Source organism: Vicia villosa, unplaced genomic scaffold (assembly GCF_029867415.1).
Source record: "Vicia villosa cultivar HV-30 ecotype Madison, WI unplaced genomic scaffold, Vvil1.0 ctg.000442F_1_1_1, whole genome shotgun sequence".
NCBI lineage: Eukaryota > Viridiplantae > Streptophyta > Magnoliopsida > Fabales > Fabaceae > Vicia > Vicia villosa.
Window position 1 is genome coordinate 362,437 of NW_026705210.1, and position 17,420 is coordinate 379,856.

The 17,420-nt window shown below is 38.8% G+C and overlaps 1 protein-coding gene across 1 annotated transcript; it reads left to right on the forward strand.

Moving 5' to 3' along the window:
- Positions 1 to 14,150: 14,150 nt before the first annotated feature.
- LOC131628323 (uncharacterized) lies at positions 14,151 to 16,123 on the forward strand. Its single transcript, XM_058899170.1, has 2 exons — positions 14,151 to 15,634; positions 16,027 to 16,123. Exons 1-2 carry the CDS (start codon positions 14,151 to 14,153, stop codon positions 16,121 to 16,123), a joined length of 1,581 nt encoding a protein of 526 aa, XP_058755153.1.
- Positions 16,124 to 17,420: the final 1,297 nt, after the last annotated feature.

A 17,420-nucleotide genomic window follows, 5' to 3' on the forward strand; every position in this document is an offset into this window, starting at 1 on the left:
TTTGAATGAACATGTGCATTTGAATATGATTGATGTTTACCAGGAAAAACAGGAATAGCATTCAGGAAATGTCCCAATTATCTGGACATCATTCCATCAGAAGAAAATCCCCAAGAGAAACACATTTCTCAGCAAATTCCTCAAAAAGATTTTCTCTTCAAAAGAAGTCTTATCCCCCAGCAGGGTTGTTCCAGATTACTATCTTCAGAAGGTGTGATCCCCGCACCCGGACTTGGTCAGATAGTGCATCGGAGGATTATGCATCTTCCTCATTCCCATTTGAAAGGGCATCAGAACTTTCAGCTACCTTTCATTCCCAAGTGATAGTCAAAGGTCATTCAATAGAGTACCGTGGTTCTCAAAGAATTTCCCCAGCCGAGGGTACTCAAACAAGACAAAAGATCATCAACGATCACAATATAGTCATATCCAGATGACTGGCGGAAATTTATTTTCCCAAATAGAAGCTTGACATCTCACATTCATACATCACACATTCACATTCACATTCATATTCATACATCACACATTCACATTCACATTCATATTCATACATCTCACATTCATACATCACATATTCACATTCATACATCATATTCATACATCATACATCATGCATCATGCGCATTTTCATACGCATGTTCATACACAACATCACATGCATATTTCTCCGGGAATATCTCACATTACATGCATCATAAACATTGCATATCACTAACTTGATTTTTCAGGTAGACGAATATCTTCAACAAAGATATTCTCAATCACATGAAGTGTTCACCTGAATTCCATGAACGGTTCTCTCAGATATAATCAAGCCGAAGATTCATTCTGATCACTTACCAACTCAAAAACAGACATCACAGATCAAAAGCGATACCTCAGACGGTTCCAGAACGATCTAACATTGCAGATCTAAAGCGATACCTCAGACGGTTCCAGAACGATCTAACATTGCAGATCTAAAGCGATACCTCAGACGGTTCCAGAACGATCTGCTATCAAAGATCTAAAGCGATACCCCAGACGGTTCCACAACGATCAGACATTGCAGATCTAAAGCGATACCTCAGACGGTTCCAGAACGATCTAACATTGCAGATCTAAAGCGATACCTCAGACGGTTCCAGAACGATCTAGCATCAAAGATCTAAAGCGATACCTCAGACGGTTCCAGAACGATCTAGCATCACAGATCTAAACCGATACCTCAGACGGTTCCAGAACGATCTAGCATCAAAGATCTAAAGCGACACCTTAGACGGTTCCAGAACGATCTAACATTGCAGATCTAAAGTTGATACCTCAGACGGTTCCAGAACGATCTAACATCGCAGATCTAAAGTTGATACCTCAGACGGTTCCAGAACGATCTAACATTGCAGATCTAAAGCGATACCTCAGACGGTTCCAGAACGATCTAACATTGCAGATCTAAAGCGATACCTCATACGGTTCCAGAACGATCTAGCATCAAAGATCTAAAGCGATACCTCAGACGGTTCCAGAACGATCTAGCATCAAAGATCTAAAGCGATACCTCAGACGGTTCCAGAACGATCTGCCATCAAAGATCTAAAGTTGATACCTCAGACGGTTCCACAATGATCAACTTTCAAAATCTAAAGCAGAAAAAACTTTGGACAAGTTCCGTAGCAATCATCCTCCTAGACTTAAAGCGGTAACCTTGGACGGTTCCGAAACAGTCAACACAAAGACTTTCAAATCCTTCATCAAGATATAATCAATGGATTCATTCTGATGAACAAACCATCAACACATTTACCAGGTGGCATCTGAAAGCCCATCTCAGGTAATGTTTCAATCTGCCAACAACGTTTCGCAGACGACATTCAAATGCAACTTCCAACATCTCTTCTGATCAAGGTAAGTGCAAATTTTCAGGGCATCTAAATATTCAATCATCTTCTACCTTCAGATTTCAGACAATCTCTTCAGGTTTAAGAAGATTGAATAGGGGCAACTGTTATACCCCAAAATTTGCCCGCATCTTTTTTCAAGAAAACTCCAATCTGAAAATTAAGAGTCTCATATAATCATGGATTTTTATTTCAACAAATATCCTGACATATGAAATACTTAGTTTTTAGAATTTTTCTTATACAGTAATTTGGCTTGCAGTTGAATTTATTCTTACGCAAACGCCAAATACTGTTTATTACTTCACACATGCTATTTATTTATTTACAGATAAATAGTACTGACACAATTGGTACAGAGTTAAAATCTTTTTGCAGGCGCAGAATCAGGAAACTCAGACTGTACTGGTAACAGTATATTAGTTATTTATTATGTCTATGTTTTTTTAACAAGTCATGTAAATAAACTTTCATTTTTCACATAAAACAAAAACAAAAACAACAAAAAAGAAAATTAACTTTGACTGTTGATTTTTCACTCTAACTGCTACGTCAATACCTGAACAGTCAGTTGACAGCCAAACTGCTGGCAGTACAATTCTCAGTGTTTTGTACCATCAATCAAATCAATCTTTCACAATTCAAAATTCCAAGATTTTTGTGCTAGAAGTCTTCTGAATATCACGCGATTAGCAGAAACTCAGCATTGCACAAAAATCAGGTACGCTTAACTGTCTCTTATACAAACAGTCCCTAATCAGGGTTTTTCTTGTTTTTACGGAGCAACAAGTTTTTGAGACCTCAAATGGATTCCATGCACATCCATATATCTCAAAGTACCATCATACAAATTTTCAAACTTCAATTCACTCAGACGCACCGTCAGCAGCTCAAACAGTCAACAGACGACCCGTTTGACCAAAAAGTCAACAGACAGTCAAGAATGAAATTTTTTGTCAAAGTCCATATTTTGTCAAAGGATTCATCATTTGATCATTGGATGATCATAATTCATCAAGGAAAGATCAAAAATCAACAAAACCCTAAGATTCAAAATTAGGGTTTTTGCCAGAAAAGTCAACTCAACTTTGACTGGTCATAACTCCCTCATCCTTCATCCAAAAAATTCAAACCAAAGCTCATTTTGAAGGAAATTCAATTATCTTTCAAATGCAATTGATCCCATGGTCATTGCATTCACCATTTGAAAAATATGACCAAAGACATTACAGGTCATTTTCAAAGTCAACAAAAAGACACTTTTTTCAAAAGGACACACAAGGAGCATCAAAAATCATTTTGACATGAGACAAAAACATTGGTTAGAGGACTCTTTGAGGTTTCCAAAAAGTGCAAGAACTCCTTCATATGACAAAAATTGAGGGATTTACACCTTGTTGAAGTTGGCTAAATTTTGGAAAATGCATAAAACCAACATTTCTCAAAAATGCATTTTTTCCAAATGGGGCCAAGTTTTCATGGTTCAAACATCATTACCATAATATTATGGGCCTCCCACGACCAAGACCAAGCCCATAACATTTTTTTCTCCATTTTTGATTTAATTTTATCATTTAAGATTAAATTAAAAAAGAAATAAAGGAAGGATAAAGCATAGCTTATTTTCTAAGCTAAAGCCTCCACATGTGACTTAATTATGCAGCAAGGAAGACCTAGGGCAAGAGGTGTGGAAAGATCAAGCAATGTTTGCTTAAATTTTAAGCTTGAAAAGTCAAAAATTCCACAAAGCCAATCAATGCTTCTAGCTTAGAATTTAAGCACATCTTGGCTTATAAATAGGCTAGAATATTTCAGTAACAAAGGAGGACAGAATTCAGAATCAAACTCTTGCTTGTAACACACTTGTAACATCTTAAAATATTCAAAGAATTTTGAAATTCGAATTCTAAGTTTAAGCTAGTTTCAATACAAAATAAACACTCAAACACGTTCCTTGAACTTCACTGAACCTATCCAGATCATTTGCAAGCTTTGAAACTCATTGAATCAAGCACTACAGGTCACGATTTGTTCAAACTAAAATTGACTCATAGCTCATAACACACGCATATCTAGCACGATGTAGACATATATTTGAACTTGGTGTGGTGTGTAGATCATTTCTGGAACTTTAATTGAGTTTTAGACGCTTACACACGAAGTTACCATTCTAGGGTTCATAATCTCAAAATTAGGGCTTTCTGAAATAGGAAAAATTAGAGGTTCTAAGTGGTACCATTGAGTTCGTATGGATCAGACGAATCAAATGGATAGGTCGCGCCAAATTTATTTTTACGTTTGACCCTATTCGCTATTTTGCAGGTTTAGGAAGTACCAATTACAGCGCTTTTCTCATAAAAGCGCTATTAAAAGTCTTGTCTGGAGGTTGAAGACGAAGACGTGTCACCCCCCTATTGGTTCTGACGCGCGCGTTTTTTTTTAAATATAACCCTTGGTTTCAGTGTTTGCAGGCGCGTCATAAGTGATGTTCCCTCACCATCTGGGCCATCTGATCTCATTTAATGGCTCATCCAACGCAGCAGATCAAGCAATCCATACCATGGACTCACATGCATACCACACATGATCATGTATCCTTTTATTTTCTATTTTATTTTAATTTCCTTTACAAAATTAATTAAAAATAGTTTTAAAAATCCAAAAAATACACAAAAAATATTTTTAGACTTCTAAAATAATATATTATTTTCTGAAATAAAATTTTTTTATTTTTCTTCATAATTTCAATATTTTGTATAATTAATTATTATATATTTATATATTTGCTTTTTAATTATTCTAACCAATCAAAAAATCATAAAAAAAATTGTTCTTTATATTAACTATTGTTTATATATTATAAACTAATTTTGTACATATTTTGAATAATTTTCTCTTTAAGTTTTAATTATTTATGTAATTATTTGCATAATTATGTTTAAATTAACTTAAATCAATTTCAAATCCATTCCAAAAATTCCAAAAAAAATTAGTTTTGTTTTAAAATTAATTGACAAATATTTTGTACATATTTTAAACTTAATTCTAGGTTTAAATCTATTTTCATCTTTTTTCTTCATTTTAATTTAATTAATCATGCATTAATTATAATTAAAATCAATCATAAACAAAATCCAAAAACATGCCTTTTATTTTTCTTGCAATTTAAATTCCTAGATAAATGTATAGGATGTCAAATTCATGTAAATAGGCTAGTTTACATTTCCTGCACAATCGATGTAATAGCGTAGATTTACTTTCCGCACTTTACATTTCCGCATTTTAATTTCCAGCAAATATAAACTGCGTGTATGTCAAAGATAAAATTGAACCGTTAGATCACTAACTTCAAAGATAAAATATCTGAATACAAACACAATCACACTTGCACCTCTTAAGGTAATCCCTTCTCATTCTTTTCAAAATCAAAGTCAAAATTCTACTATTTTGAGTATAAAATCGAACCTTGCGTTTATATCCGGTGAAAGGATAGATTTTTAAAGGGAATAGGATAAAGACCTTACAACTCAGGGTAGACCTCCTAGTTTGCTTGCTCAAATCAAAACAAACAAAATTCTCATACACTGTTGTTTTTCAAAACAAAACTTTCCAAAAAGACAATACTTTGTATACATCCAAACACGGATTATTACAAAGTTAACGTTCTTTTCAAAACATCTTTCGAAAGATAAACAAGCATTTTGTATACATCCACACACGGATCATTACAAAATTCAATTTACAAAAGTATTTGAAACCACATATGAGCATTCTAAAGCAATTGAAAAGTGATCGAAAAACAAGTGAGCTAAGCAAACTTAAGAGCCCATGGATAACCATGGATACAAAGGGTGCTAACACCTTCCCTTTGTATAACCTACCCCCTTACCCAGAATTTCTTAAAGGTCTTTTTTCTGTTTCTTTTATAAACCTTTCCTTAATTGGATAAAATAAAAGGTCGGTGGCGACTCTGTGAATTTTCAAAATGCGAAAGCATTAAGCGATAAAAAAGAGTCAGTTCACGTATCTCTCCAGAACAGAGGTATGGCCCGGGATAAAAAACGGAGGTCCACAGAACTGGCGACTCTGTTGGGGAGATACTTTCAAAAAACAAAATGTTTTCAAAAGGGGTTACCTTAAGAGAATAGGTCGATGTTTTCAATTGTTTGACTTGATTGCTCTATTTTTCAAAGGTTTGTTTGGGTATTTTGCTTGTGTGAAAGATTCTAACCCGAATCTCGAGATACCTTAAGTATATGACAATAGACCAAGGAAACTGTACGGCATGTACCGATACGGTTGATCTGGTAGTCATCGTTAGTGCGATACTTTGGTTTATACTGATGTCCCTTGAAAACGATCAAGGAGTATATTAGGCTTCCGAAATGTCATTAAACACTAATTTGTCTTAGAACCTTTTTAGTTGAACTTGACTTGTGGCCTATTAAGTGGCTAGCTTTGAAATTGATCGAAGTTAGTTATCCTCGAGGAATATTTTGATCGGCCGCTCGAGCGCCGCATTAAGATGTTACTTCCAAGGATCATAGAACCCGAATACTATTCTAGGACAGGTTTTAACCAACTCAGCTTCAGTGGGGAGGGTATCACCTATCAGCTCCATGCAAGCCTTTAAACCTAAGGCTATTGTTTGATTTGTCTTTGTGTGCCACATGTTTGCATCATAAGCATATCATTTTTTGCACCAAACACTTCAAGGATCAAAGAGTTTACCTTTGTTTTTGCAGGTAATGGCTCCCGCCACCAAAGATTACATCCGAATCAACATCTCAACGGTACCATCTGAACTAAAAGACTTAGTGTCAGAATTCCCCAGGAATGTTCAATTCACCGAAAGGCATGGTCACCTACTCCATTTGGTTACCTCAAAATTTGAAGAAGACATGATACGGGTCCTGTTCCAGTTCTTTGACCCCGAACATCATTGCTTTACCTTTCCTGATTACCAGTTGGTACCCACTTTGGAAGAATTCTCTGAACTAATGGGATTGCCTGTTCGAAATCAATTACCTTTCACTGGTTTAGAAAGGATTCCGAAGCCTGAAGTCATTGCTGCTACTTTACATCTGCGAAAATCAGAAATCGAGTCCAATTGGGAAACAAAGAGTGGAGTTAAGGGTTTGCTTACCAAGTTCTTATTGGAAAAGGCTCGACTACTGCTAGAAAACAAAAGTTATCCAGCTTTTGAGGAGGTTATGGCCCTTTTGATCTATGGGTTGGTTTTATTCCCAAATCCCGACCAGTTCATAAGTGTACACATCATCAACCTTTTCCTAACCCGTAACCCGGTACCAACATTACTGGGAGACATTCTACATTCTCTACACACTCGTACCATGAAGTAACGAGGAACTCTCATGTGCTGTATACCACTACTGGCTAGGTGGTTTACATTTCATCTTCCCCGATCAGTGTTGAGAAATGAACAAAGAATGCAATGGTCTCGCAGGATTATGTCTTTGTCTCATTCAGATATCCGGTGGAACAACTTCTTTCAAAGAGACATTACTATCATTGATCATTGTGGAGAGTACCCTAATGTGCCACTCCTTGGCATCAAAGGAGGCATCACTTACAATCCCTCTTTAGCTCTACGCCAATTCGGATATGCAAGGAGCAACGGTCCTCATGACATGATTATCCATGGCATTGTGTTTGATTACGAGAATGATTCTCATAGACACCGACGAAGGTTCATACATGCATGGGACAGTGTCTATAGAATAGAAAGCAAAACTTTGGGGCAATGGAATTCTATTCCTATGGAACCTTACCTCAGATGGGTCCGCACTCATGCTCAGAAACTCCTTATGCCATATCCCGCTGTTCTACCTGTGACTATTGAACCAGAGGTCGAAGGATATGAACCTCAAGTTATTCTACACCCGGATATGCCAACTGACCTAGAAGAGTTGCAAAAATCTTGGGTTCAACTCAAAGAGGAAAGAGACACCTTCAAAGCATACTGTCAAGACTATGAAAGAAGGATATTGGAGCTCACCGGACAACTTCAAGAAGAACAGCAGATCAACACATTCCTAGGGGCAAAGAGAAAGCGTCCGCGGGAGACCTGAAGGATCATTTATTTTATTTCTGTCTTGTAAGCCCAAATGAGGCAAAGAAAAAAGAAGCAAAAAAAAAAAATAAAGAAATAAATTGATTAACTAACATTTGTTTCTTCTTTAACAAATCTAAACTCTAAGATCCTTGAAACATTGCACACACATTTCACTTCATGCATTGCATATACATTTCATACATTGCATACACATAGCATCCAGTCATACACATTGCATAACAGGTTCACATGACGGATTTCTCATCTTCTCGCTGTTTATTTCAGTCAAAAGAGATGGAATCTGAAATGAGCATCAAGAATCTCGAAGCACAGAATGCCCAAGTTCAAGTGGCAATTCTGGAACTGGCAAAGGGGCAACAAGAACTGAAAGCCCTGATAATCAAGAAGAAAAAGAAGCCCAAAGGATCTGGAGGCTTGAGTCACCTGAAAAGGAAGATCAAAATCCCAGTCAAAAAGTTCAAAAAGCCACCGATCCCTGAAACAGTCGGTGATGATGAACAAGAAGACAATCAAAGCAACCAGGGTTCTGCTAAACCCTCTCTCTTCAAACGAAGAAGATGATCATTCTAGGGACGAACCGGATGATGAAAAATACCAACAGCTGGAAGACCGTATGAAAGCTATGGAGATACAAAAAGTACCTGGTTTAGATTTCAATGATCTGGGGCTCATCTCGGATGTTGTTATCCCTCCAAAATTCAAAGTTCCTATCTTTGCAAAATATGATGGAGTTTCTTGCCCGAAACTACATCTGAGATCCTATGTGAGGAAGATACAACCTCATACAACAGATAACAAATTGTGGATTCACTTCTTCCAAGAAAGTCTGTCGGGTACACAACTCGAATGGTACTTGTCATACCCCAAATTTGTCCTACCCTTTAACTTCTAACTGGCTTGGGTTTTGCATTCATGTACATACATCGCTTAGGTCATAACTCACACTCATGCATTCATATCATAGGTGCTATTCAAGGGCTAGCAAGATAAAGCTCTGTTGCAAAGAAGTTTGATCAGAGAATTACGTGGCTCTATGTTCATTGAAGTCCTCCTGGATTGGGGTGTCTCTCTGCTTCAAATCAGGGCATTGATTAGAGGGTACAAGCTTGCAAACCATCTGGTTCTTTAAATCAGGGTTTCTTTGACCAAGGTCAACCAGTTGACTTTCTGGTCAACATTTAATCAGAAGTGGCTTCTATGTGTGGAAAACTCCTCATACTGACTGTGTGGATGTGCTTGTTTGACTGGATGTGAGTGGAAGAGATTTAATCGGGAATTTCATTAATAGTCGGAAAATCGGAACAGTTGACTTTTGGGTCAAAATCGGGAAAATTATTCAAATATTGACTTTTGGTGGAAAATTAATCAAGAAAAGTCGAGGAATGAATAAAATAGAGAGTTCGACAAGAATTGCCAAAAATAGAAAAGTGGCTAGAAATGGAAAGTTCTCATACTTAGAAATTTTTTTGTTCTTAAAAAGTCTAATGAGCAATCAACTTCACCATCAGCTTACACGCGTCAGAAGGCATTATTTCAGAAAATGTTCAACATCAATATTGTTCATCTCATGGAGATGAACAACTTTGTAGTTGAGTGTTTTGCAATTTGAAGCATGTTTTAAAAGATACAAAAGAGAGAAGTTTGAAGAAACACACTTGGTTCAAGACAAGTTGCTGGGCAAGTTTCTGGGCACACGCAAACAATTTGACAAACAGATGGTGTGCCATATATGACTCCAGTTTTAGAGCATTAAAAGAACTTTTCGTATCCAAACATGGTATTCATATCTCCCTCTCCATGTCCTCTACACAATTAACCAAGAATCAAGTCAATTGAGTGGATATTGAATGCTCTATGAAGCTCCAAAGTCTCGCCCTCGCGATGTTGAAACTACGGATCTGGCTGGGCACAATCTCAGGGCACGCGCGCAGCATTCCATCAAACACGTGTTGGGCAATTTCTATGTTCAATTTGAAAGAGTTACAAGCATATTCTAAATCTAATCCAAACATCAATGTGTTCTACTCCATGCCTCCTATTTGAGGAGCCAAAGATCATTGATTTTGGCTGCGTGATTGGAAAGATACAAGGTCCCAAAGTCAGCTTCTCGAAACTGGTTGTGAATAGGTTCCTTGACTAGGGCACGCATGTAGGCGAGTCCATTGGGGAAGGACCAAGTTCCAGTGCTTTTTTGAATAGGTTCCAGCCCTCAAATCAATGTTCCCCAAACACCAAAGTTGCTTATATCATAGCACACTTTAAGTTTGTAGTTGGGAATTTCTCCAAAGGAGTTGTGAATCAAAAGATATATGAAGGAAAAGATATGGGATTCAAAGCTCTTGAGTTTCCAGCATTTAAAGAAATTTTGAGCCGGTTACAAATGGCTTTTCCACAAAAGTTCAGTCACTACCAAGGCATTTTTAAGGTCACTTATCATGCATTCACAATCACTATTTCAAGAGTTGATTAACACCAATCATGTTGCACCATGACATATTTGTGGTAGTAGGAGCATATGCCTATTGCTCTAAACAACCATGCAAAATGCTGCATGCATGAAAGAAGAAGAAAGACCATGCTACAAATGACCACCCTTGCTCACTAAGGCTACGCTTCAAGTCCCACACTCATAGAAACCCCTTCATTCCTTTCACACTTACTTTATAAATACAAAACACACACTCATTTTTCACTCTCTCGCACTCACACTCTTTCTCATTTCTCAAACTCATTCTCTTCACCCTCGGATTCCTTTCTCTCTTCCATCACTCACATCAGAAAAAAAGTTTGTTACATCCTGTAACAAACTCTAACAAACTCAACCATCAACCTCCATTGCTCTTCCTCCCTCAACCACCACCACAAAACCTCCATAACCACCATAGTATCTTCATTCACGAGCTCAACTCCACAACAAACTCAACAACTATGGATTCTCTTTCAAGTTCCGTGCTCACCATCACCAACCATTGATTTTCTGAGCAAGATTCGAGTCCGCCTTCAACGTACGTGAATCTCTGAGTTCAGCATACCTCAAGCATCGTCTTCGTCTCATTCAAGTGGTGAAAGAATCGTGGAGTTTTCTTCACGGCTTGATTCGAAATTTGTCAACAGGTAAGTGTTCGAATCTTCTTTAGCATCTTAATGCCAACATATGCATCTGCAAATATCTGAGCTGGCTCTCTTCGTATGTGTGCACCGTTTACGGATTCTTGAGATTGATTTTATTATGAACATGGTTTACATGTTTAGATCATATGCTTAAGCTTTCTGAACGTGTATGAGTTTAAATTTGAATTCGAAACGAGACTCAGTGAAGATCTTGAATGTTAGGGTTTCGAAAGCATTCTCGGTTTCAAAGTTAGAGAGTGATTCAGAGAAAACTAAGGTTGGATCTATAATCAGGGAAGAAAATCGAGCCAGACAATGGTGGTCTCTTGAATTTCTGGAGTTTTTATGAACTCCGGTGGTGGTGATGGGCGAAGAAGACGACCGGAGTTGGTGTTCCGGCGTCTGTGCATGGTGTTGTAGGGGGATGGCGCCGGTGGTGTACGTGGCGTTCCATCATTGGTTCCCGTCCCCATTTACTTGGTTGATTTTGTTTTACTATAATCATTGGTGTGTGACGTGTTAGCCTGTGATTAGCTGTTGGTGTTATTTTTGTTTTTAGTGACTTAAAATTGGTGCACCAATTGATATATAGTAGCTCTCTTGTATGTCACGTTCAAAGGCCACAAAAAAACCATGTATTGAATTCTGAATAAAAGTAATGAAACAAAGATGAATTGGAATGGTGTGTAGTGATTGGGCCAGGCGAGTTTGGGCCCTCATTGTTTCTGAACCACACCTAGGCTTCACTAATGCACTACCACACTCCAAACTGGGCCCTGGGCGCCGATGCTGTTTCCACCCCCATGTTCAGTCCTTATTTTGCTTTAACTGATTTTTTAGTTCATTCAGAAATTACTTCAACACCCCCCTGGCAGTTTAGTTTTCATTTTAATTTTGTTTTGCTTTTACTAACTCATAATTCCAATCTTAATCCAAATAATAAAATGCATAAAAAATTTGTTTAGATATTTTTAGGTATTTTAGAGTGTGTACATAATTGTCATGATTTTTGTTAATTTTCTTCCTTAATTGTTTTAATCCTTTTAATAAATCGTTTCTCCACAATATATTTGAATTTCCTTTGATTAATACTTCTTTGTAAGTAATTCTCTAATAGACTTAGGATTTAATTTTTAGTCCCGATTTTTGTATAGAATTAATGGATGTATGTGTGCTTGTGAGTATCATTTGTTTGCTACAATTCTCAATTTTATTTGTCGCATATTGATTTTCCTTTACCTATTCCATGTATAGTTTTTGTTAATAATTGTATGGTTTATCATTTTAACCCCCTTGTATAGACAATTTAGACAAGAATTTAGAATTAGTTCCCTTCTTTCATTCTTTTTCTTTTCAACTTTTAAAATACTTAATAAATATCGATGAAGATCACACCGTTACTACACTTCATAGTAGGAAAGAAATGATTGGGGCGTAGGCCCCGATGTATGTTCTTTCCTACTTAGCGGAGAAGAAATGATTGAGGTGTGAGGCCTCGGTGTATTTCTTAACCGTTATTTAGAGAAACGATTGTGGCGTAGGCCTCGATGTGTGTTCTCTAAATATTCAAAAACAAACAAAAACTCTTTTTGGTATGATCTAAGTCACAAATTAAATCCCCTTAAAAAACACCAACCAAAAACACTTCAAAAAACACTAATAAATAGTAAGATTTAACACAAAGTAAGGAAGTGATGCGAGACCTTGTAGTGGGTTCTCGTCATCATGGAATTACCCTAAAAGACACAAACCAATCTCTCTTTTTCTTCTTTTCTTAAGGGCATTGTTATCTCCGCTCCATTGCATCCTAGGCTGTCCCCTTATGCAAGAGCGCGAGCGTTAACTCCGCCCAATTAAAAAACACAAAAACAAACAGAAAATCTTTAGCCGAGCTACGGTAACTCTGATTCCTGAAAAGGATACGTAGGCAGCGGGGTAGGGCCCGTGCGAGTACAATTCTTCTTTTCCCTACATTTTGCATTCATTTCGCATTTAGACATAGACATAGACATAGTTTTACACCCATTAGATAGAAACAAACATAGGTGGATACCATCGAGTACGATGGGCGTGAGGGGTGCTAATACCTTCCCCTCGCGTAACCGACTCCCGTACCTAGATTCTCTGGTCGCAAGACCCTGTTCCTTCCTTTGTTAGGTTTCCTGATATTCCTTTCCCTTATGGGATAAATATATTGGTGGCGACTCTGTTCATTTTTTCGCGAGCGTGCGACAGCTGGCGACTCTGCTGGGGATGTTGCTAGACCTGTTGCTGGTCCATCCTTAGTGAGTCGATCCTAGCCTGCGTTTGTTTGTTTATTTACTGAGTGTTTATTTGTTTATGTCTATACCTTGTATATATGTTTGCATGTTTATTTTTCTGCTTGCATATCATGTTTATTTCTGTTTGCACATCATGCATATGGATTATATTCTGTGTTCCTTGGGGTCTTCTGTTCTGTTTTGCAGGTTGGGTGGGATGTTCTATGAGGTAAAAGGCCCAATACCCAGGCCAGAGTGACACATAGGATACCTAGGATAGAGTGGATAGTCATGACGCCGATGAGATGTCAGGTCTTGTCTAGTGCGATCATGAGACCCACGCCCAGTCGAGGTCCAAATGGGGTATCATTGTTGGCATGTAGATGCAACAACATTGGTGCCTCAGGAGGACTGATAACGCTGGTTGCCATTTTGACCTACCCTGACCTAGACTGCACCCGTGAGTGGGGAGGGATATACATGACAGGTACCGTTGGTGACTATTTGGTTTTGTGGGTGACTATTTGGTTCTATTGATGATTATGGTTCTTCTGGATCTCTGATCTATGCCGGACCTTTGATCCTATGATATCTTCTTGCTCAGAATTATTGCCTTGGTCCCTCTATGTCGTGGGGACCCAATCTGCATCATTTTCATCATAGCATGTTTACATTTCAAAAAAAAAAAGAAAGAGAAGAAAAAAAAGAAAAAAAAAAGAGAAAAGAAAGAAAAGAAAAAAGTTAATTCTCATTTGCATGTCATTTTTCAGGGTATCCAGAAAATATCAATCTCTGTCAAGAATGGATAACAACGTGACCGTCGATCAAGGAGCTACAAGGCGCACACACACTTATACTTTCCATCGCGAGGGTATGGTTCAATTGGGACAATTGGGTGAATTGGTCACTGGTCATAATGAAACAGTGTTCAGTGGCAACTATGGCAACATATTATCTCTTCTGTACTCGCGTGTCGACGAATGGGCCTTATCTACTCTCCTTCAGTTCTACGACCCAGATATCCGTTGTTTCACATTTTCAGATTATCAGCTAGCCCCCACTCTCGAAGAGTACTCTTGCCTCCTCAACATCAAGATTCAGCACAGAGTGCCTTTTGTTTGTGTCCCAGAGAAACCTAGGTTGGATTACATTGCCAACGCTCTTTATTTGAGCTTGGGAGATGTTCATGATAACTGGAAGAAGAATGGTGATACACATGGCTTCTACATGAGTTTCCTGGTTGAAAAAGCTCAAGAATTTGCCGACAAAGGAATATGGGAGGCTTTCAATGCTATTTTGGCCGCTCTAATCTATGGAATTGTGATGTTTCCTAACATTCACAAGTTTGTTGACTTGGCTGCTATATGTCTTTTTATGGACAAGAATCCAATACCCACCCTATTGGCTGACACATATTATTCTATTCACTCTCGGCATGGTAAAAGGGGGGCTATTCGAGGTTGCTTGCCGCTGTTATATAAATGGTTCAAATCTCACTTGCCTGCTAGTGGTCCGTTTGTTACCTCTACTCAGAAATGGTCTCAGAGGATCATGGGACTTACTGCAAACGATATCGTATGGTATCAATTCCGAACAGGCATATCTGAAGTCATTATTAGGTGCGGAAACTTTGGTAACGTCCCGCTCATTGGGACAAAAGGATGTATTAACTACAACCCAATTCTAGCTCTTCGTCAGTTGGGTTATACCATGAAGAGTGGGCCTTCGGATAGGGAGATTTACCAATCCGTGTACTTTGAAAAGGGAGCTGACCCTGTAGCGCTTGAGGAAATCAGGAAAGCCTGGAATAACATTCATATAGGTGAGAGATCCACTCTGGGAGCCAAGAATGCCATTGCTATGGAGCCCTATACCGATTGGGTTAAGGAGAGAGTCAAGACACTTCTGTTACCATTCCCGAGGGTCCCTCTCTTATATGCACAACCTCCGAAGATATCAGAAACTATGGTATCAAGGGAACGTTTTGACCAGGTCCGCGTCGCCAATTTGAGACTGAAAGAGAAAGATAGGGATATGGATTTGAAGCGCTATTTCCTTAAACAGACAAAGAATGAACTGGCCCGTGAACTTAAAACTCTCAAAGGAGAGTCTTCTCAAGCCAGGAAGAGGGTTAGAACTGAAAAGGACGGAAAAGCTGTTGTCGCTCCTGCTGAAGATCCTCAAAAGGTTATAGAAAAGGCTATAAAGGAAGAAAAAGAGAAGCTCAGACGAGAGTATCAAGAAGACCTGAAAGCCCACAAGCTCCGACTGGAGAAAGAAACCAAGTATGAGTTGAGGACCATGAAGAAGAAACTGGAAGAAGAGACCACTCAGAGAATAGCAGTTGAGACCCAACTGAAAGGAAGTCACCTCCGCACCGCCCGACTAGCTGAAGAGAATGTCAAGCTCAGAGACCAAATGATGAGTGAAGCAAATGCACTTGAGAAGACCTATATCCCAGAATGCAAAGGGTGTGACGAACTTAGGGATTGCTGCAAGAATCTAGACACACAGTTATTCCGAAAGGATGAAGTGATCCAAAGCCTTGTCAAAGGAAGAGATCGGGAGACGACTAAGAAGCTATTTGACGAAACAAAGAAGTGGAGTGACGCCCATTTCAGACAAGGAGGGCCTTTGTTCTACATTGAGATGAATTGATAATTGAATTTGTTTGTAGATCACCACCAGATTTGTTGGATGGGGTCTCTATTGCTCTTTATATTGAAACATTGTTATTTGTGTCTGAACCTACTCGCCTTAGGGGGCTATTATGAATGAAATGAATTGCTTTCCGTTTTCACTTGATATCTCTCTCGTCACGTTGTTATTTGTTCTTGACTATCAATCTTACTTTGGATACCCTGAAAATGACACAACACATCATATGCACACATGCACTCATACATTCACATTATCACATTGCATTTTTCAGGTTATTGCACAAGAAACTAATTGGGGTCCTTTTCAGCAACAGATTTCTTCCCCGACGACGAAGCTGACTTTCTTACATCCTTACCGCACCAGGAGTAACGAAAGAATCATGGAACAATTTGAACAGAATCAAGCTGCCCTCCGTAGGGATATGGATGTTATGGGGGAAAGAATGGCCCAACTTATGGAGACTCTCCATGCCGTCGTTCAAGGACAGGATGAACTCAGAAAGTGCGTCGCTAGTTTGGTCAAAGATACTCCTACCAATTCTGCTGACGGAGGGGTGAAAACTAAAGAGACTCCTATTAATGAGACACTGAAAGTAGTGGACGACCACCATGAGGTTATTGATCTTGAACATGATCTTACTGCTGAGTTGACCGAGACTGCTAAGATGTACCAAGCTCTCGAAGAACGCCTTAAGGCTGTTGAGGTTGCTAAAACTTCGAGTTTCGACACTGCTGCTATGTGCTTGGTACCTGGGATTGTTATTCCCCCGAAGTTCAAAGTGCCAGATTTTGATAAATACAAGGGAGTCACCTGTCCAGAGACTCACATTCGTTCCTACTGCCGTAAGATGGCTGCTCATGCTGAGAACGAGCCTCTGCTGATGCATTTCTTTCAGGATAGTCTCACTGGAGCCCCGTTGGAATGGTACATGAAACTTGAGAGGTCTAATGTCAGTACTTGGGGACAACTTGTCGACGCCTTCTTGAAACAATACCACTACAATACTGCTATGGCTCCCAGCCGTGCCCAGCTACAAAATATGTCACAGAAATCTGAGGAGTCTTTTAAAGAATACGCCCAGAGGTGGCGTGAACTTGCGTCCCGTGTCCAACCTCCTCTTTTGGACCGCGAGTTGATTGATCTGTTTATGGGGACTCTGAAAGGGCCGTATCTTCAGCACATGGTTAGTAATACTTCTCCTTCCTTTTCGGATGTGGTCATCATTGGTGAGAGGGTTGAGAACTGTGTCAAAGCTGGTACCATTCAAGGTGTTACTAATCCTAGCAACTCAAGTGGTAATGGTAAGAAGCCGTATTCTGGGTTTGTGAAGAAGAAGGAAGGTGAGACTAGCACTGCCTCTGTTGACCAAGGTCGAGCTCCTGCATATTCTGCTGTTCCACCTCCTTATTA

Bases quoted from the DNA above. Each gene is read 5' to 3' on its own strand.
- LOC131628323 (XM_058899170.1), top strand. From the start codon at position 14,151: ATGGATAACAACGTGACCGTCGATCAAGGAGCTACAAGGCGCACACAC. The intron at 15,635-16,026 runs GTATGAGTTGAG...ATTTGTTTGTAG, and splicing joins CGACTGGAGAAAGAAACCAA to ATCACCACCAGATTTGTTGG.